At 43.5% G+C, this 22,952-nt stretch overlaps 1 protein-coding gene across 1 annotated transcript in view; it reads right to left on the bottom strand.

Annotated features, from left to right (window-relative positions):
- wdr7 (WD repeat domain 7) overlaps positions 1 to 22,952 on the bottom strand; it is a gene marked incomplete at its 5' end in the record, with an annotated part of 120,357 nt that overhangs the window by 76,380 nt on the left and 21,025 nt on the right. The window contains 6 exons of the mRNA XM_079235295.1: positions 4,175 to 4,272; positions 9,323 to 9,519; positions 11,756 to 12,049; positions 12,233 to 12,466; positions 17,576 to 17,790; positions 22,543 to 22,738. Of these exons, the coding sequence (XP_079091421.1) occupies positions 4,175 to 4,272; positions 9,323 to 9,519; positions 11,756 to 12,049; positions 12,233 to 12,466; positions 17,576 to 17,790; positions 22,543 to 22,738 (1,234 nt within the window). The remainder of the gene's footprint in view (positions 1 to 4,174; positions 4,273 to 9,322; positions 9,520 to 11,755; positions 12,050 to 12,232; positions 12,467 to 17,575; positions 17,791 to 22,542; positions 22,739 to 22,952) is intronic.

Genomic DNA, 22,952 nt, shown 5'->3' with positions numbered 1-22,952 from the left:
TTGCATCAGTTGGAAGTAAAAAAAAAAAAAAAAAAAAGAAAGCAAGAGAAAGTTCACAAATACAAGAGAGAGATTGACAGAGCACAGTGAAATAAATATTAGAGAGAGAGTGTGTTTGCGGAACGGGTTTCTTTCTAGAGACCAGGCAGCCGGCTGAAGCCATGCAGTGAACGACAGTGTAAACAGAGAAACAGAACGGGTGAGAAAGGAATCGGAAAGGTAAAATAAAGTGTTAAATGAGGAGTTCAAATATAATTTTGTGACCTTATTTTATGTACCATCTACTTTAAAAAGTGTGGATATTGGTGGCAACATAATGATGTCCTCTAATGATACTTAAGTACAAATTTCTACCTGAAGAATTCAGTGACTGAAAATTGGTAAAACTCAGGAATTTTAAATAACTCATGTTACTGCAAGTACAGTATATAAAAAGACATTATACGATTCTCTTATATTTTGATTTAAATATTGTAATTAAATATTAAACCTTGACTTTTTTATACTGAAAACTGTTCATAACTGTCCAAAACCATGTGTAACACTTTTAAAGTTGTTCCTCTGTGGAAAAGTACTGCAATATATGACTGTGTACTCTGTGCTTTGGAGAATTATCTCTTTATTGTGTGGAGTGATGTGTGTGCATGTCTGTCTGTCCACAACACATATATTGCTGGACCGATCCACCTGATATCTTTTGTGTTAATTAATGACTGTATGCTGAAGGACCTCTCGGGGTTAACCCGATTCATGATTAAAACCTATTCAATTGATCTATCGTCATTGACTGCTGACACCTGCTTCAGAAGCAAAAAAGCATTTCTGGCCACATTCCGGCATTTGTGACTCAAAAACTATTTTGAATTGGAGCATCTGCAGATTAATTCCATTATTAGAAAAATACAAGACTTTTAAATCCGTTTTTCTAATCTTCATTTACATCTCGACTGTAAGGGAGCCTGGAGGGAGAAGTGAGTGAGATTAAACTGTTCTTTGTTTGAAGATCAGAGATCACTCTTCTTGTTAAGAATTGTAAACTTCTCAGGTGAATTCTCATTATTCACTTATCCTTTGGAAAGAGTGAATGTCGAGTGTATCTTCTGGTCTGCAGCTATTTTGACCAGCTTGATTATTGAAGGATGAAAGAATATAAGATATTGTGTGAATGGTCTACTGCTCTCTGGTTCTACTCCCACAGGTTTTGCTTTGGTACAACTGTTTTGTAAAGACAATCCTCAAAAGTGCCTCTAATGATGTGAAAACATTCATGTTAATAAAAGCTGCATTAGTTGCTAAACCAATGCAAATAATGCATAATAATACATATATTTTTACTGAAGACAAACAAAAACGTGTAACTAAAGGGCTGACACATGGGAGATATTATTGCTATACAATTATTTAAATTTAAATGGCTGAGTAGGTTGACAATCATTCATGAGCATTTTCAGAAGGGTCTGCTTTTCTCTGACCATCCCGTGAATATTAAAGGGAAGTTCAGATTGTCATCTACTGTAGTAATCTATACATTTGAAACAGTCGGCACAGCCCTCAATTTGGAGAAACACAGGAGCGCCCAGGACCAAAGCAATGTACTGCTGAGGATGGGTGCAGCCGCAAAACTTATTCAAGATGCCCCAAAAAAAAAAAAATCTATATCAGTTTGAATGTACACCATTGTGGAATATTTTCACTGCTTTACCTTGCTGTCAGACAGCCCTTTCTGACAGAGAAGTGAAAGTTATCTCTGCTCTCTTCAAGCCACACATAAACACACATAAACCAAAATAGTAGAGACAAGTTTCAATCAGTTCAGTTTCCCATCGGAAAATATTCCGGCTGTAGCTCAGGGGGATGAGTGCAACCACAAGGTAGCCGGCTCGATCCCCAGTCCCCCCATAGCTCACATGTCAAAGTGTCCCTAAACAAGACACTGAACCCCCAACTGCTCCCCGGGCGCCTGACAGGGCTACCCACTGCTCCCTATCCAGGGATGGGTCAAATGCAGAGAAGAATTTCCCCAAGGGGATTAATAAAGGATAATTTCATTTCATTCATTCATATAGCGCATACTTTAACTGATGTAGATCATTTTTAAGGTTTTCTTAAAATACGCTTTACTCCTGCCTCTGTCCAGAGCAGTGCATTGATTTGCTCCTGTGCTGGTACTCCTGCCTGTTTCTCCAAACTCCATCTCCAACATGTTGACTATGGATAAGTACCTCATACAACCCAACTTAAATAATTTGTACTATCCCTTTCAAGAATAACTTGTTTATTGCAACTGCTGTGTCTTTTTAATGGTTTGGTCCATAATTTCTGCCCTAGTGGTTAGTAAAATGTTATTATTATTGATAGACAGGATGGCCCAAACTATGGAATAATAATAATAAGTATCCTTTGTTCCCATCTACTGGGAAAATGTCTGAGAGATCAGCTGGCAGTGTGTGGTCAAAAGGCCAAAACAGGGCAAGAAAAAAATGTTTTTTATTTTTGTATAATTATTATCTGAATTAGTGTGGACATGATTGTAAAATAGTATTTGTAAGATGTTTTAGGTATGTTAAATCATGTGCAGAAACCCTGCTCTCTCTGTTAATCTCACAGTAAATGCTGCAGTATATTAGAGGGGCCTCCTCATTTATTTCCATGTAAAAAGAGATGGTGAGCAGAGTTAACGGCGCTCTCCTTCACAAAGCCTCCCACACACACACAGTTGGAGTAGCTGGCTGAGCAGAGGTCACGGCGGAGTGAATAGACATGTGGCGTGAATAAGTCCACACGCTTGTCACGCTTGGCCTCCATTAAGGCGTGATAATAGCACTAAAAACCCCGCCTCCATCCAACACCAAGGGTGCCACCCATGGCATATGCATGTGTGCGGTGTCTGTATTGACACAGACTTGATTTGGTGAGTGCGTGTATTTGTAGGTATTGCGCTTGACTGATGGTAGGTAGCTGTGTGTCTGTCTGTGTGTGTGTGTGTGTGTGTGTCTGTGTCTGTCTGTGTGTGTGTGTGTGTGTGTGTGGGGCAGATGGTGACGGCTGGTTAAAACATCCCCGACAGTGAACCAGAGCAGGTTTCTCTCTACAAAGAAAGACCACCCCACCCCTCCCTACCTACCTTCACTAAGTGACATTCTCCTTTCTTTCCTCCATCAGAGGATACGTCCATGGCTCTTTTTTGTTTTGTTTCCTGGATTCTAAAGAAGTCTGACTGTGCTCTCGTTCCTGCGATTCATAAGGGTAAATATGCATACAATAATATTTCCAAAAAGTGCTCCACGCTCAAAAGACAAAAAAATGTGTTTTCTACCATTTTCCAGTACGATTAGTTTTTCTGATCTGCCGCTGCTGTTGTTGTTTGGTGTATAGATGTTTGGTTACTACTTGGTTAAGGTTGGAGACAGATTGTGATCATGGTTAAGATAAACCAACTATGATTGTTGGACGGAGAAGGGTCCAACCACCCACCCATCCATCCATCCATCTACCCACCCTCTCATCCAACCATCAGTCCATACACCCACCCACCCACCCATCCAAACCTCCTCCCCCAAAAGGTTTTGCAGGAAGAAAAAAGTGAAGAAACCTTCGGAAGAGCAACAAAGGAGGATCCCTCTCCCCAGATGGACAGAAGGGCAATTGATGTCATTTGTACAGACAGACAACAGTTCGAATTCCCACAGCTAGGCCAGGCGCCTGTCAAGTTAAACATTATTATGATTAGATATTTGAACAAAACACAGCGCTGCGACAACCAAAGTGAATGAAACAGCCTCTCACACAAAAGTTCCATTGCGCCAATTGAGTTTAAACTGTGTGGCTCCCAGTATTACTAAATTAACAAATTCAGTATTCAGTAAGTATTTCACAGATAAAAAGAGATAGTGTTGAGAGAGGGGAGATCAGATGCTAAGCTGCAGTCAGCAGTCTGTACCGTAGCACTGGTTGGGTCAACTCCACCCTCATGTTAAAATGAGCAGAACGTCCCATTAAAGACCTGCTGACCGAGTCGAGCAGCAGCAGCTTCCTCTTGTGATTTTTCAGCTTTTTTATAACACACTATGGGTTTTATTGCCGATGGGCTGCATTATCAAACCCCTGCCTCTCCTCCCTCCCACGGCCCCAGGGGATGTGTGAAGCGAGCTTCCCCCTCCCTTTTTGTAGTTACCTTGTTTGATCTGGGCCTGGAGCGCCGGGTTGGAGGGCTGGGGGGGGGAAGCCAGCGTCCTGCGCGGCGTCTCCGGGGTTCCTCCTGGTCTGGGAGGCCTGGAGGAGGATCACACAGAGGAGGCATGAAATATTAAAAAGGCAGGGAGGAAAGCGGAGCGCTAACACACACACACACACACACACACACACACACACACAGGGCAAAGATGAAAAATTTAATTGATTAATCGCATGATTTTTCTGTGATTAACAACGATTAATCGCATTATGTGCAAAATTCAATAATGAATGAAAAACTAGTGTATTGCACGCTTTTATTTTAAAGTAATGTTATCAGAACAATCTAACAGGCACTCTCAGAGCAACAGCAAATTAACATACAGTACATACGTTTTTTCCTGAACAGGTACCAGAAGAAACATTCGTCTTTTATCAGGCAACAGCATAAACAGTCTGTTCAGTAGTAAGGGTCCCTGTTGGAGCGACTCCTTCTTTGTCCATGTTCAATTTGTTGCTGTTCTAATTCAGCAGCACTTGCTGGACTGTGTTTGAAGGCTGTTCTGCATTTGGCTGTCAGGACATTGTCAAACGCACTGTTGACAGAGCGCTGGAGAATGCGCGCGACGAGGGCACGTGTTCCAACGGCAGATGTCTCGCAGCAGCATCATGTTCATAAGTGTGCTGACTTTATTGGAAACGTTCCACTGCTGTGCAACATGAATAAATTGTTCCACGCACGTTTCTGCAAAATGTCTGTCTTCTGTTTTCATGACAGTCAAAGTTTGTGAATACAGCACCCAGTTCATCAATATAATGAACTGTGGTTACAGCGATGTCCAGTAGTCTCCAGAGAGAGCAGCAGTTGGTGCTCACACAAACAATTTTTATTTCCTGAAACCTACTGCTTGAATCGGAGTGTGTGTGTGTGTGTGTGTGGTGTGCGTGCTCTCAGGCTCCAGCCTATTGAATTTTGGGTGGAGGACACAATCCGGAGTCTGAACAGACTAGAGGCGTCTAACTTTCAGAGACACACAAACACTTCCAATACAACAATCAATGGAGTGATCAATAACACATTGCCAGGCAACTAGTACAGCTAGGGACTATATAATTAATAAAATTACTACTATATAATAAAAAAATCAACTGCAAGGACTCTTTGAAAAGTGACAGGAGGAAGTTAGTTACAAAGTGTTAATATGTAGTTACATGAATGACTTTGATTGTTATTACAAACAGGGTAGAAACACTTGCACATCTTTGTTTGTCCAGATGCAACCAGTGGTTCACCACATGGGTGTAGGTGGAAAAATAAATTAAAAGCAATTGGACACAATTATTCATAAGTTTCAGTCGTCTGGGTTTGTGGGCTGTACCATCAAAACAATCCAATTTGTTGGAGAGTTTGATAGTTCGCAGACAACAAGAAGTCCATCGCTCTCGCGGGATTTTCTGAGGGATTTCGTTTGTATTTTTACACCATCATGAACAAGATTGAAAAGTGAGATGAAAGTTATCGTTTGCATTTTTTTTTTTAATTAAGATCTTCATACAGCGATGACATTTCGATTTTGTGCGATTAATTCACACGTCAAAATCTATTTTCCAAACTGTTGTTTTGGTCATGAATACGAAAGTGATGAGTTTTATTTTATTTTTTCCGCACCACAAATAAAGGCATCAACCGTTCACGTTGTGTGGGACTGACATATTCCGTGGTCCGAACCCAAGATGGCAAACTTTATTACTCGTTACAACCTTGACAAAGGCAGCGCAGCCCAGATCTGCTCCTTCCTTACCTTTCACAATAAAAGCTCTAGTACACAGTAACTTAAGATATACAATAGTCACTCTAATCTGGTCCAGTTGGACCCTGGTGGTTGGTCCTCTGCCTGCACAAATCTATTTAAACCTTTTATTGGAAAAGGGTTGCAACTGTCACAAATTTGCTTCGCTGCCGGTATGAATAGAATTTCGTCTTTTCCTATCGTGTACTGTACTTGCTGTGCCCCAGGTGTGTAAAGGCCTTGAGACGCGTCTACCGTTAGACTATCCTAAAATATTTCTTTCATATATCTACACAATTCACGTGGGATGTCAAGAAAAAAATAGCATATGTGCTTACACGCGCACACACAGACTTTATTATATAGAGAACATCCAGTGTAAAAGATTGAGAGCACAAGAACATGTGCTGCACCTGCATCTGAATAAAATCTAAATCCACCTTTTAGTTGATTCAACAACTAAAGAAAAAAACTCACTCACTCACTTCGAAATTGTGTTTTAGCATGTCTCAGATGTGATTAGACGTTCAGAATCAAAGTGGTTAAATGTTTTTGTTTTTTTTCCCTATAAGTCCAACTTAATGCATTAGCTAGGAATAATAGGACATGGACCGGTGGTGTTTGTTTATAATATCAACCCGTATGGACGTGTGAAGATGATGTGTTTTCATAAGTGTCTGTATGTCCCACACCTTGACGGCTTGTCTTCAATCTAGAACTGTCCTTAGACACACAGCCCAGCTAATGTAAATGCAAACCATGATTTAATGGAGGGCGGGAAAGAATGGCCCACAAACTCTTCAAATTCAGATGAACTCTGTCCACACCTGATCAACAGGAAAACAACTGAACCTCCTCCAAAACAGAGCCAGATCAATGTGGACATACTCTTCGTATTGTCCGGGGCAAGAAGCTTGATAAACTTGTCCAATAAGTAGATAATTCTATAGACTGATGGAATTCGTGCATCGCAGTATCATAATAAAACCGAATGGAATCTTCATTTGATGGCTGTTAGTATTGTTTACAGTATAACATTACCAGAGATGGGCAACTAAAAAAGCATAAATTATGTCCTGATCACATGTTTTACTGAATATTGGTAGATAACAATCATCAGTAAAACTTTATTTCACACTGAGATGGTTGACGTTTAACTGTGTAACATCCACGGTTCTCATGCGTTCTGAACCGTGACGGGGGATCCGTACAGATCACAGATCGGCAGCACTCCGTCACACCCCTATGGGTCACCCTAGTCTTTCTTTATGCTTATTTCTATCCTGCTCAGTTTCTCAACATCGGGAGTTCCAGGACTTGTTCCAAGGATGGGCTCACGCCCTTGAGGCGGAGTTGGTGGAGGGAGTGCTGTTGTGGTTGTGTTGTGATGAAAAACTAAAAACACTAAGAGTTCAGGAGCACATCTTTTCAAACTCCAGCAAAACAGGAAGAAGCTTTCCTGCTGTCATAAATATAAGATGGAGGAACATGAAAAAGCCAAAAACCCAAACACGTTCAAATATTCACAACCGCTGGTTTGGAGTGGCTAAGTGGAGACGGCCAGAGAGAAGACCTTGGTTTGAGTTTTATAAAGAACTCTCTAGTCAAGTTTCTAGCCGCCGCTTCCTGTTTATCGGCTCCCTTTGCCTCTGACCTATCAAGCTTTGATTAAGTTACAGCACGTAATTCTCTCATAATTTCTGACGCGCCAGCTGAAAGATACACCCACAGACCAAAACAGTGGTGGTTTTACTATTGGTTTGTTTCAAACACAAGACGAAATGATGTGTTGGTGGTACAGAGGCAGGACCTCAACCTCCGTGTTAAATCTTTTATGGCACAAGGAGAGCTCAGACAGACCAACACACACACACACACACACACACACACACACACACACACACACACACACACACACACACACACACACACAGTGAACTTGAACACCCAAAACGGGTGTTATTTTTGTTTTTCAGCTGGAATCAATGATGATGGATCAGCGGTGTGTTTTTGTCCGCCTGGTGAATCCAGATGTCAAGAGCTCAGGTTCAACTTTTCTACTCTATATCTACCAGGGTTTCAGCTGGTATGATGTATGTATCTTCCTCTCGGTGGAAGTCTGATGTAAAAGATGTGCAGTCTATGGCTATTGCTTTTTCTATAAAATCACCTCTCCCATACTTAGGATGAACAGCCGTAACACCATAACACAAATAATAGCCTACAATGTGGCCTTCTGAGACATCTAGAGAGAACTTGACATGCCTAAATATACGATTCAAAGTTGGGAGTCAGGTTAGCTCGGATTATTAACTGCCACTGACTCTACGAGTGTAACCCACCATATTTAAGCCCCTTTACTAATACTATGAAGTGTCATTAACGAGGCCCATGTGAGATACAGCTGCAACAGTCATGCATGAATTCATGCACGTCTTCACGCTGCGAGAAACCCGTTGCGTCCGTGAGGCCTGAGCCCTGGTACACTGTCTGTCTTATCGAGCTCCTCTGATGCGCTTCAGCACCCTGGACAGCACTCACACAACGCACCCTCTATAAAAAGCAACCCGCCTACCCCTCTGAGAATAACTAATAATTTCCAAAGGATGATGAACAGAGAATAAAATGAACTCCTGAGATTTTGATATTTACTGTACTTTAAGTGGACAAAATTAGTTTCCTCCGTAGGGTGGCCGGACTCAGCCTTAGCGATAAGGTAAGGAGCTCGGAAATCAGGAGGGAGCTTGGGAGTTGAGCCACTGCTCCTTCATGTCGAAAGGAGTCAGCTGAGGTGGTTCGGGCATCTAATTCGGATGCCTCCTGGACACCTCCCATTAGAGGTTTTCCAGGCACGTCCAACTGGTAAGAGACCCTGGGGAAGACCCAGGACACGCTGAAGGGATTATATCTCCCAGCTGGCCTGGGAATGCCTCGGGATCCCCCAGAATGAGAAAATGTTGCGGGTGAGAGGGAAACCTGGGTCAGCCAGGTCCAGCTGGACCTGCTTCCACCGTGACCCGACCCCGGATCAAGCAGATGAAAATGGATGGATGGATGGATGTAATTTAATCTGGAACAGATGTTTATTTGGACTTTAAGCCACTTGGGCTCCCCAACAAAGCTTAATAACAAACTCCCTCGGACATATCATCACTTTTAAAGCTCTTACGGCTGCCATGTTAGCAAACAGTTGCAGAGCAACATTGTCATCCGGTTGGAGTCATGTTTTGGTCTCCACCAACTCCTGAGAAGATGTGACTTTCTTAAAAGACCTCTTCTGCTCAGTAAAACTATTCGGTTAAATTAAAAAAAGACAGAAAAGCATGTTCAAATATTGTACATCTGTGCACGTTTGTTACCTGACTGGTGCTTTCTTCATGTGCTCTCCGACGAAGGTAGCGTTGGTCATGCCCATTAGGGTGTTGGCAAGTGAAATTATAGACAGCAGGTGCTGTGTGGTGACGGCCCTCGACACGCCGTACGTCCCTTTCCCTACGATGTCCGTCAGGGTCAGCTTCAGACCAGTCGCCAGGGACAACTGCCGCAGCAAAGACTCCTGCGAAACAGAGGCGGACGTATGAACCAGAGAACCCCTGGAAGTACTGGTGTGTGTTTCAAACAGGTCAACATGAGTGAGCTGTTCTGTGTTATTTTTAAACAGGATATTGTCTAAATTTGCTATTTGCTGGTGTTCAGTTGTGTTAATTGACTGATTATCATACGTGCGCCATAAACATGCCACAGAAACGTTAATCTCTCACTGATACTGTTACTACCATGTCTGAAGTTGATCATTCGGAAAAGGAAGCAGAAGCCAGTTCTTTTATTTTCTTTCACTTCATTATTGTTGAACTTGTGTGACCGTTTTATGCATTGGATTTGTTTAATCATTTAAAGTAAAGCACTTTTAAAAATAGCTCTGCTTATTTCTATATGAATGAAATAATTCTAACACCAGTCAAAATAATTACAATTTGGCCGGACGTTTTAGAAACAAGGGGCTAAATCCAGCAAGGGCGTAGGTTTGGTCTCAGCATTGGTAGGGACCCCCCTTTTTCCACCCAAAAAATATACAAAAACTATAGTTTGTTGTATTTATGAAATCGTAGAACAAGAATAAAGAGAATTATTGACATTGTATTGCTATCTTACCTATTTTTAAACTCTTATAAAGAGGAGAACTATGAGACTACTCAAAACTATGCAGATCCAAGGTCCTATCAATATTTGTGGCTAATCTGGTAGGATTCCCGTCCTTGGACAGCAAGGTAGCAGGTTCGATCCCCACGTGAGGTTTATATTTTAAACGCATATCTTTTGCTACGTTTACACTGAGCGTCCACACTACGCCGGACTTTTAGATCACCGCAAACGGAGGAGGACGGATCCGTTTTTACTAGCGGACGCCTCAGTGTCTCATGAGCTGCCACAGAACCAGCAGCAGTACTAGAATTTACGGCTTCCTCAACCTGCACTGCATCTCTTTCTGCATGTCAAGAATCACATAGTGTTTCTGACTCGCCACTTCAGCCAATTAGCTTAAGTGGCGAGTCAGAAACACTAGTGCACCTGCGAGACAAGATGCAGTCATTTAATTAAATGACAGCATCTTGTCTTGCAGGTTCGAAGGTGCACTGGAAAACTTGGAAATGTTTTTTTTCTTTCTTCTGGGCGACGGGCATAGTATAGATAATAATACAAATACGTTTTCAAATATATTGTGCAAGATATTTTTTTCGTATTCGTGGAGACAATTGTGTCTTTCCCAAACTTTGGTCGTGACTAGTCCCTATGGACCCTATATTAACCTACGCCCTTGAAATCCAGGTCTAAAAAATGTGGAAGTGTCTTAAAACTTGCGACTCCTCTGGTTGCAAAGATAAGTCTGATTGTATAGAAGTCTATGAGATGATTTATTCCTTCAGTAAACATTGTAAACATCAGTGTATGGTCTCAATCTCTAGCTTTAAGTCTTCTTCAATACAGCATGATGTTCATTTAGTAAATTATGGTCCATTTAGAGTCAAATTGGCCATAAATCAGAGTATGCTTTAGGGTGGGGCTAGAAGGTGCTCTGAGAGGTTGACGGTTCATTTTTTTCTGCAAACTACATTTAGTTTTCCACTAGCCAAAATTAACATCACAATTAATATCACAGTTAACATGAATACTATATGTACCTTGATCACTAAGATATCTATGTAGCACTAGCATTAGCTGATAACTTAGCATTTGCTAAATTATCAGCCTGAACCACCGTAGACTTGACCCCTGATCCTACCCTCTTGTCAATATATGGATATATAAAAAAAAAAATGTCAACAGGGAAAAATGCCAAACACCGGGCTTCAAAACATCAGTCCACAAACCAATAAGTGACATCACGATGAGTATGTTTACTTATTATATGATGGTTGGAATAAAACAATGGATATGAATGTATGGAACAAAAGAGGGTCCCATCTTTTATGTTATTTGGTACTAGTTTGGAATTAAGAACTTGGTGGCATTTAGTATTTAGGACACTAATTATTGATTGATTGATCAGTTAGTCTACCGACTATCTTTTCAAACAATGATAGACTGATTCAAATAATGAGTTGGTCAAAAATAAACAAAGATTACATTGACAAGAAAATCGAAAAATCATAAAAATGGTCACAGATTAATTTCACTTTTTTTTTTAAATGAGTCTTTAGAAATGATTTGTCAGGGGTCAGAGGTCTGTATCAGAGCCAATAAACCCTGAACAGAAGCTACCGGAACCCAGGTGACGCCAGACAGACGAGTACCTTAAAGGTGGGCAGCATGAGGGACATGTGACCTCCTCTGGAGATCAGTCCGAAGGAGATGGGGCAGTGCGGTCTGAGCATTCCCAGTCGCTCCAGGCAGATGCCGTCAAGCTGTTCGTTGAGGCCCCAGGCGTGCAGGCAGGACATAAAGAGTTTGGCCGTGTCCATCGTCAGGTTGTACTCCAGCAGACTCAGAGACTTGGACTTCTCTTCCCGCCTCCTCATCTCCTCCTCCTCCTCTTCGTCTTCGTCCAACAGGTGCTCTTTGATGGTCTCCTTCATCGTCTCCTTCACCTGGTTTAAGTTAATTTAGTATAAGAACAGCACAAGATGAATTACAATCCTGAAATTATGAAGACAAAATACATCATATAACTCATCTTTTTTTATAAATTTTTGTTTCAATTAAAAACATGCTGACTTTGCTTGTTTAGGAGCGACATATTTCACCTTCTTTCCCCTCCTGTGCTTACTGACCTGTTTGAAGATCTTGTTGGCTAGGAAGGACCCCCCCTTGTCGGCCCCGGCCTGGCTCTTCTGCAGCGTCTCTGGAGACACCAGGATGGGGTTCGGTCTTTGGGCTTCTTCCGTCAGCAGCTGAATGATCACCGCCTCCACGTCAAAGAACAGCACGTGCATGTCGGGGTCCGTCAGGTTGGTCTTCATTGCCTGGACCACCAGGGCATTGTGGGAGTATTTCGGCAGGTTGCCCTAGGAAGAAGGAAGAAGGGAGAGAGAGAGAGAGAGAGAGAATTTTCAAAAATGGATGTTAAAAATTGTTTCCAACACAGAAACTTTGTGCCCACAGTGTGCTTTGTTCCTGTAGAAAAAAGAAAAAGATCAAGATAAGAGCTCCCCTTTACGGACATAATCAGTCACTACTTTCCGAATGACGGGCCACTTATTAAAGCCCCCGTGTGTAGACATTTTAAAGCATCTTTCTAATTATTCTGATGGAATATATTTGTATGAAAAACAACCCCAGTGAAAAGGGTAAAAAAAAATTGTATCTTGGGAGGAAATGTAACGGCATGCACCAGGTGGCACTAATTGCATTCCTAGCTAAAATAGTAAAAGTATTTTTGAACAGTAAAATGTCCCGCTCACTACATTTGCTGGTTACAATTTCTTCATTATTTGATTGTGTGGCCAATAGGGGACAGTGAGGCATATTGGAACAAACAACAACTGACATTTCACCATCTTCTTGTAGCTTAGATGTTGGCAAACAGGCAGCTGTTTGCCAACATCTAAACTACAAGAAGATCTGATGTTGACAAACAGCTGCCTACGTCGACACCGAGCGGACAGATGCATGGTCCCCAACAATGAATCCACAAAGTGGGAAGATCGGATGAGCGGTTCTCGAGATATGAGAGGGACACACACGTGCCTACAGATGGACAGCGATCCCTTGCTTTATATTTAGGTTGTCGAGTACACTGCCATCTTGTTTGAAAAAACAACCAAGAGTTCTGTCCTTGTGTGTAAGACGTTAAGTCGATGCTGGTCAACTGATCTGCACAGAGAGAGCATTAGAGTCACCATAGAGTTGTTGTTTTTTGCACCCATTATGTTGCGTTTCACCATTACTACCCAAACGCAAGCGTTAGCTTCACTGGTTGACATTTCCTGAATGTTTTGTTGACCAATCAATCAAGTGACGAATTATTTTCGCACCATGTTCCCACTGTAGACCTTCAGCATTACAGAACCCGACTATGGTCAAACACAGGAAAGAAGAACGAATTTAAGAGACACTTGTTTCTGTAACACCTCAGATTAAAAAGGCGAATACTCCATGTTACTACTATTATTGTTGATAAAATCGTGAGTATTTCTCTGTGTTGCACTTCCTTTTTTTCCTTTTACCATTTATGCATTAAAGCTCACTGATTCGAACTGTGACTGTGAGAGAGAACAGTAGTTAGCAGTGGAGACTCTTGACTGACCGAGAGACACAGCAAACCTGTAGCTGGGTCTCACTCTCACACACACACACACACACACACACACACACACACACACACACACACACACACACACACACACACACACACACACACACATCAACCCTCAGGGAAGACTTTCTGTCAAAGCCTCATGTGTGTGCGTGAGTGTGTGTATAAAAATGAGGGGTGAACAAAGGGGTGTTAATGCAATCACCCACCCTTCCACATTGTTGCTTTTCATCCTGCACAGAGTTTATTTATTTATTTATGTATTTATTCATTCAAAAGAGCCAGTTGATTCTAGCACAAACCTTTGCCACAAAGACTTCCAATAGAGCACTGTGCGTGCACTGGTATGGTAAATGGGTAATAATACAGTTAGTGAAAGCTTGTTGGCATTTTAGCTATGAACACCTCAGTTAACACTCTTGTATCTGGGAAAAGCCAAGATATCTGAGCCTCATTTCCATGTTTCAAGTTTGTGTATACAGAGTGTGTTATTTCGGTGGTTGAACACTGCCATCTAAAGGCGATCAGCCACATGACACACAGACAATAAACAGACATGCATGTTGTTGTCAGAGGCCTGCGCAGATGAAGAAGCAGCAACTGACCATGTTTTGGTTTTCTGACTAAAATACAGACTCTCTCTCACACACACACACCACATGTCCTATAGGTCCTGGGCAGTAGGCCTAAAGGTCATCTTCCTGCAGGGCCCTACACCACTGGAGTCCAACAAAAACCACACACACACACACACACACACACACACACACACACACACACACACACACACACACACACACACACACACACACACACACACACACACAGTATAGAGATATCAGATTCACAAACACTTGATTTATATATTTAACTTGGCTTACTATCTAACGGCCATCTGGTAGCCAGGCACATAGTGAAAGAAGTCATGTAAAAAAGGTCTACCACAGTGCTGCACTGGGTGACATGTGCCTTTAGCATGCACACACAAGTTAATTTTAATTTGTCCCACACACGCCGTCCTGCTGCCACAAACACTTACTCGATCAACTGAATGTGGAAGCACTGAAAATAATCCAAAGTGAATGCTTGTTTTCCTCCTAATCGAGTAGTGCTTGATGACCAGCTGTTTAAGGAAGTCTTTTGCTAAAATTAAACTATGAATTTGTGAGCCTCTAAAGAACGAACAGGTTTGGGTTGAGAGCCTCAGACTGGGTAGAGAAGTTGAACTAACGCTTTTGCTTCACTTTGGCCTTTAATGAAGAAGGAAAAATAAGACTTTAGACACACTGGTCGTGCCATGAATGTCTGTAGCAGTTTTAACAACAATCCAGCCAGTCGTAACTAAATATCATTTTGATATCAGCAGAGACTTTTATAGCTGGAGTGAGAATGTTAATTCATGTTTGGTATTTATTAAAGCTGTACTGCTGCTAAATGCTTTTCAGCTTTTTCACATTCTCTGTCAGTGGCTCTGACGTCTAATAACGACACAGACGAGTTTAAATTTAGAAATGATCCAATACCATTTTTTCTTTCCCAGATACCGGTTCTGATACCTAAATTTACGCTTTGGCCGACAAAGAGTACTGATCCGATCCTGTATGTTAAAACCCAAATTCCCTCTCTAATATCTATTTTATGTTGCTGCGAAAACATCTCCTTCCAACACCTATATTTATTCAAATTTCCTACCAAAAGTAAAAATGTTCACAAGATTACATTGGAACACATCATGATAACGTTAAAATTTAGGGTCAGGCAATACCATTTGTTACCATATGTAACTCAATGCAACCTCTGTTACTGTTGGCCGTTAGCTCCGCTCTAACAGAGCACAGAAAACTAACCAATCCTTGTACTTTTTTTTTATTAAATTGTGGCCGATTCATTTTTGGGTTTATCAACAAATAATTTCAACTCTGGTTTTATTTATTTTTTTCGCGCGCACGCGCACACGCACACACACACACACACACACACACACACACACACACACACACACACACACACACACACACACACGTAATGTTTGGACTTGATAGCCTGACATTTCAGGGTCATTATCTGCCATTACGCGCAGTAGGGGAGCCCACACAGCGGGGAGAGTGGGTGTTTTGACCCATAATTTGAGTAGATATGAGCGAGAAATGACACAGAGGCGCAAGGCAGCAAAGAGAACAACAATGATGCAACAATGGGGGGGGGGAAATTGCAGCTGTTGTGTTTTGCCCTTTTCAGAAATGTGCCGTGATTATGAGCAGTTATTGCAGGAAAAACCCGGGGAGACACCTACAATAAAAACCGACACAGGGAGGGGAAAAAGAAACAACACGCAAAGGTTATCTGGTGGAAGGGAAGACGAGAGAATGGACGAAGCCACATAACTGAGCAGGAGGAGGAGGCTAAATGGATTCCAAGTCAGACTATAAAAGTCAAACTGTACGAGCGGCTGAACTAAATGCTGCTCAGACATTAAATAATTCATGGCATTTGTTTTCTGTGCTGGGAGGCCCAGGTGGGCGGGGCTTACTCCAACAGATCAGATCATCCAAGTGAGCCTCTGATCCTCAGACAATCTGTCGTTTGAATTAAGAACGGTGACATATTGAAAACAAATCGACGTGGCTTACTGTCGCGGTGACGGGAAGTCTGACAACTTTTTTTCTTTTTTTTTACTGCTTTCAAATGTGACATGTAAAAGCTATTAACATAACTCTACACATATATAGACCTAATGCTGGTATTCAAAATGAAGTCCTAAAACTGTCACCAAAAGCTCTGTTTTCAGTAATGTTGTTGCTGTGCTGTTTTACAAACCAGCATGAACATTGAAATAATTGATTTGAGCAGGTCATTCTATATTAAGGGGATTAATTGTCTTTAGCGCTGGACGGCATGGACAAAATCTTTGATTTTACATGATTTGTATTTTGTTTGATGATATATATTGCACCTATTGTGCATACTTTTCCAATTTTCAAAATAGATTTGAACAGTTCTGGGAAGGAGAAAGTCGTCACAAAGATTACAGTATAATATTAAAATAATATTTAGGTTTAAAGACAGAGTCTGAAAGCAGAGTAACGGACCATTAAGTCCATTCTGCTACAGACTGACATGTCTTTGGGCAAATTTCTCTTTTAAACCATTAAAGCTGCTCTCTGGAGAGTCCAGTTCAGAGAAAAGAAACCCTGCACTTTTTTTTTTTTTACTATTTTGACATTTAAGATAGCTTATCCTTCACTTGGAGACACCAGTAGGGTCTTACACACGCGCACACACACACACACACACACACACACACACACACACACACACACACACACACACACACACACACACACACACACTAGTGTTGACCTTTGGTTTGTCTGCAGCAGAGTTTTAATTGGTCTGACTTTAGCCAGCTATCTGACCATGCTGACCAACCACTGTGTGTGTGTGTGTGTGTGTGTGTGTGTGTGTGTGTGTGTGTGTGTGTGTGTGTGTGTGTGTTGAAATAAAGAGACATAAGGAGAAATGAATCGATTCATGCTGGCTGTACACTCTTAATTGTCTAGAAATTGTCACAGAGTAGTGACGAAGGTCCGTTAGATTCAGAATCAACAGTAAAAAAAAAGGATTGTTTTGTCCATCGACACTATTTATAATCATGAAAAAAAATGCAATGAATCCTTTGAGAACATAGAACTAGAGAATGTTTCGTGTGTCTGATTAGTAAAATTCTTAACCCTCCCGTTGTCTTGGGGTCAAAATGACCCGTGTACGAGTGTATATGTATGTGTGTTGATTGGTCATTTTGACCCCAAGACAACGGGAGGGTAAATACCACCCCCTCTGTGGTGGGACTGTTTCGTACCTTGTCGGCATTGTCTGCAGCCAGCAGGTTGGTGGCAAGCGTCTGCAGCTTGTGCTGAGCCATGTTCTTCAGCGCTGCCAGGCTACGGCGGGTCATGGCCTGCTTCAGGTTGACGGCCGAGTGGCTTAGGGCATCTACGGTGGCCGGGGCCAGCTCGTCACAGGCGTTCAGGATCTCTACAGCCGTTATGCCCATCACACAGCGGTCCAGGGCACCTGAGAACACGGGACGGAGTCAACAAGCCGGTCCCCCAAAACCCTCGATACAGGCAACCGGGAAGGAATCAACTGCTTGGTTGGGTTGTATCTTCGCATCTCCTGTTCAAACGGTTGTTTCCCAGAGATACTCCTGGTCCCAAGGAGATAAATCCTATGGTGGCCCTTTCTCTGGTGCCTCATTCAGGAAATATTTCATTTAGGAAATATTTCCTACTTAGACACAAGAAATGGCAGCAAAAACCTATTTTAGAACACAAAACAAAATCAATAGTGTGCGCTATATTTAGAATATTTCCACTGCTTTACCTCGCCGTCAGACAGCCCTTTCCAACGGGAAACTGGAGCAGTTATATCCATCTGCTCTTCAATGACCAAGACTCCATGGACAAAACAGGAATTTGACCTCACATAACACCGGGGTTGCTGCTCTACCCTTGTGTTTTCTCAGTTAGTTAGTTTGTGTTATTGTTATAATTACACAATACCACAAACAAACCAACCGATCGAGCATCTCATAGAGCAACTCTCGTGTTCCGTTTTTGCCAATGGTGTCTTGTGGCTTTGAAGAGATTATAGATAGCGGCTTCGGTTCCCCCCCCCGTTTCTCTATATGGGGAGCGTGCCGACCACCATCTACTGTCACACTGACTGTGGATAATAACCTCACACAACCACACTTCAAAACATCCAAACTATCCCTATAACACACTTCACACATACAACCTCTGTCCTGTCTTTTTGTCTGGGCTTGTTATTTTCCAATAAAAGACAATCTAAATGCTACAGTGACATTTCGGTGTGGAACAACTTGATTGTCCTTCACAGAGCCTTGACCCTTAGGCCCAACACCTTTGGAAAGAATTGCAACTCCGACTGCAAGTCGGGCCTTAGTACCTTATCATCTGTGCTCTCGTGGCTGAAATGGATCTAATTGGAGAAGCTCGTTATCGCCCATTGATGGAGAAAAACTGATTTACTCTTAATATATGATGTTTCATGGCCTCTGATGTATGAGTGAACTTTACCCTAATTATGACTCCGGTGTGAACGTTGCCTTACACAAAGTTCCGTTTGGGAGTCAAGTGATCTGTATGTTCCGGACTGAAGATAAAACACATCATTGTTGTTCTTATGGTTTATAAGGCCAAGTGTACATGGTCTTTAGGATGTAATTATGGATTCTTAACATGCACTACTATTGTCCAGAGTTTGTGGGGGCAGAGGGCAGAGAAAGAAGGGGGGGAGTGCTGGGAGGGAGTTCAGCATCCTGATGGCTTGGTGGATGAAGCTGTCCCTTAGTCTGCTGGTTCTCGCCCGGAGACTCCTCATTGTCCACCTAGAAGGCAGGAGGCCGAAGAAGCGGTGGTTGGGATGGGTGGAGTCGCCCGCAATGCTAAGTGCATTGCGGGCCAGGCGTGTGTTATAAATGTCCTGGAGGGAGAGGAGGGGGGCACCGATGATCCTCTCCGCTGCTCGCACTATACGCTGCAGGGTTTACGGCAGGATACGGTGCAGCCGCCGTACCACGCAGTGATGCAGCTGGTCATGATGCTCTCGGTGGATCCCCGGTAGAAGGTGTGCATGATGGGCACCAGTGCTCTGGCTCTTAAGTCTGCGGAGGAAGTAGAGGCGCTGCTGAGCTTTTTGGCTAGTGATGTGATGTTGTTGCTCCAGGAGAGGTTCTCAGTGAGGTGCACACCCAGGAACTTGGTGCTGCTCACTCTCTCCACAGCAGCACCGCTGATAGCCAGTGGAGGGTGCTGGGTGGAGGCTCTCCGGAAGTCGACAACAATCTCCTTTGTCTTCTCCACATTTAGAGAGAGATTGTTGCCTCTGCACCATGCGGCCAGTTGGCTCACTTCGTCCCTGTAGTTTGACTCATCGTTGTGGTTGATGAGCCCCACCACAGTAGTGTCGTCCGCAAACTTGATGAAGAGGTTGGTGATGTGTGTTGGTGTGCAGTCGTGGGTCAGCAGGGTGAAGAGAAAGGGACTGAGGGGGGCCCCTGTGTTCAGTGTGATGGTGCTAGATGCGTTGCTGCCGACCCGGACTGCCTGTGGTCTTCCGGTCAGGAAGTCCAGCAACCAGTTGCAGAGCGAAGTGTTCAGGCCTAGACAGGCCAGTTTCTGTATCAGCTGCTGGGGGATGATTGTGTTAAAAGCTGAACTAAAATCTAAGAACAGCATCCTCACATAAGAGTCCCTAGTCTCCAGGTGAGTGAGGGCAGAGTGGAGGGCGGTGGAGATTGCATCATCGGTGGACCGGTTCGCCCGATATGCAAACTGGTAGGGGTCCAGAGAGGGAGGGAGGATGGATTTGATGTGCTGCATGACTAACCGCTCGAAGCACTTCATAATGATCAGAGTCAGTGCCACAGGGCGGTAGTCGTTGAAGTTGGATGGCGACGCCTTCTTTGGAACAGGGATGATGGTGGTATTCTTGAAGCAGGTGGGGACAACAGCTTGGCTCAGGGAGATGTTGAAGATGTCTGTAAGGACATCTGTGAGCTCCTCTGCACAGTCCCTAAGCACACGGCCAAGAATGTTGTCCGGTCCTGCAGCTTTCCGAGCATTGATCTTGGAGAGGGATCTCCTCACGCTGGCTGGAGACAGGGACAACACCTGGTCATCTGGAGGGGGTGATGTCTTCTGTGCGGGGGTGCTGTTGTCAGCTTCAAACCTTCCAAAGAAGTTGTTCAGACTGTTCAGCAGAGTGATGTCACAGGTCTGTGGTCGAGGTTTATAGTCCATGAGGGTCTGTATGCCCTGCCACAGGCTCCTTGTGTCTCTGCTGTCGGTGAAATGCATAGTTATCCTGCTGCTGTACTGCCCCTTTGCTAATCTGACGCCACGGGACAGGTTGGCTCTTGCTGATCTCAGACCAGCCTCGTCACCTGCTTTGAAAGCAGCGTTTCGGGCTCTCAGTAACCTATGTACTTCCCCTGTCAGCCATGGTTTCTGGTTGGCCCGTACTGTGATGGTCTTGGTGACCGTGACATCATCAATGCATTTGCTGATGTAGGCTGTAACAGTGTCTGAATACTCCTCGATGCTGATCAGGTGGTTGTAGGTGGCTGTCTGCTTAAATATGTCCCAGTCTGTGGTGTTAAAGCAGTCCTGGAGTGCTGAGGAGGCACCCTCTGGCCACACCCGTACCTGCTTCTGGACCGGTCTGGTAATTTTGACCTTCGGCCTATATGCTGGTGTTAGCATAACAGTGATGTGGTCTGAAGCGCCGAGATGAGGGAGGGGTGAGGCCTTGTATGCTCCTCTCAGTGTTGTGTAGACCAGGTCCAGTGTGTTGTTTCCCCTTGTTGCAAAGTCAATGTGTTGATGTAATTGAGGAAACACTGTTTTGAGATTTGCATGGTTGAAATCTCCAGCCACGATGAGGAGTCCCTCTGGGTGGGCTGTTTGCTGGTCACTGATGGTGTTATACAGTTCACTCAGTGCCTTGTCTCTATCGTTGTTATTGCAGCTGGGAGGAATATAAACTGCAACAAGCAGGATGGCAGAAAACTCCCTCGGTAGGTGGAAAGGCCGGCACTTGATGATAAACTCCGTAAGGGGTGAACAGTGTCTGCAAACCACCACAACGTCCTGGCACCAAGCATTCCTGATGTAAACACAGACCCCGCCGCCGCGGGTCTTACCTCCTTCAATGAGGGCTCTGTCTGCTCGGTAGCATGTTAGGAAGTCGAGCTGGATGGCGTAGTCCGGTATGCTGTTGTTGAGCCATGTTTCCGTGAACACAAAAACACAGCACTCTCTCACAGACTGCTGGGACGCTCTCAGAAGGTGAATGTAGTCCAGTTTGTTGTCCAAGGAGCGTACATTGGCAAGTAAGATGGACGGTATAGCCGGCTTGTGTGGATTCGCCACTAGCCTGGCCCGGATACCCCCGCGTTTCCCCCACTTCTGCCTCCTCTCGCACCGCCCGCGGAGTTTCCTCTGCGGGCGTGCTGCAGTAGTGGGGGTCGCTGTCGAAGCGGGCCGCCGTAGTAGGCCGAGGCCGTGTAGCTCCTTAGCGTGTGCCGGGTTTAACTTCCAAGAAAAGGTGTCAAAAATAGTCCCCCGGCTGTATGTACGTCTAGGGACGGACAACCGGACAAACGGACGGACAGACGGACTGATGAAGACAAAGATGTAAACACCACATTATCGGGATAGAGAGGGGCCGCTGCGTCCGTACGCGCCGCCATCTATACAAGTTGGAATGAGTTTTGTTGTTGAACTTTGAAAAATAATAAGTTTCAAATCTCTTTTTTTCGGATTCAAATCTTTTTGGAATGTTGCCTCAACCACGTAGCGAGGACAAGAGTGAAAGTGAAAGTTGACGTGATTTATTGACGTGAGTGTTTTGAATAGGCAAAGGCACGTAGCACCAACTTTAACTTTCACTCTTGTCCTCGCTACGTAGTTGAGGCAACGTGGTTGAGGCTGGTTCTCAGCCTTCATTGTTAAGCTGTCACTCATGAGACCACGCCCCTGCAGTTGAAACCACGCCCCCATGCCAGATCCAGGCCAAAAGTTTTGAACCTGAAAAAAAGATTTGAATCCGAAAAAAGAGATTTGAAACTGTAAAATTAAAGAGTGAAAGTTGAAAATATAAAATCTGTTACTGAAAACTGAAAAAATATATGATTTTTAAAAGTTCAATATCAAAACTTGATTTTTCAGGTTCAAATCTTATTTTCAAATGAACAATACATATGAACTGGATTTAGCTCCATATTCATTCGGCTCTCACCTGTATCCATCTGCCAGACATAGACGGAGCCGTCGGAGCAGCCCACCACCAGGTAGTCGTCCGCCGGTCGCCACTTGATGACCTGGATGGGGAAGAGATGTCGCGACGCCAGCATGATGCACTTCCTCTCTCTGAGGCTGAGCAGGCCGACAGAGTGGTCGCTGGCCACTGAGCAGACGCAGTGCTGCACCCGTGTCTGTAGAGGAAACAATGCAGGTGACGATGACCCACTTAGTGCAGGACCAGATTGAAATGTATACCCTAATCTTTATATATATATATATATAAAAATATTGCAAGAAAAAAAACATGTGCTTTTATTTTGAAAGGGATTTTTTATTTAGAAGGGGAGTGCCGTCTATTCACACTCCTTAATGCTGCGTTCCCACGTGTCTGTGCATTGACTTTGT

This window comes from Taurulus bubalis, assembly GCF_910589615.1.
Source record: "Taurulus bubalis genome assembly, chromosome: 19".
Lineage (NCBI taxonomy): Eukaryota > Metazoa > Chordata > Actinopteri > Perciformes > Cottidae > Taurulus > Taurulus bubalis.
The sequence above is the reverse complement of the archived record's forward strand: the minus strand, read 5'-3'. Positions and strand labels throughout refer to the sequence as shown.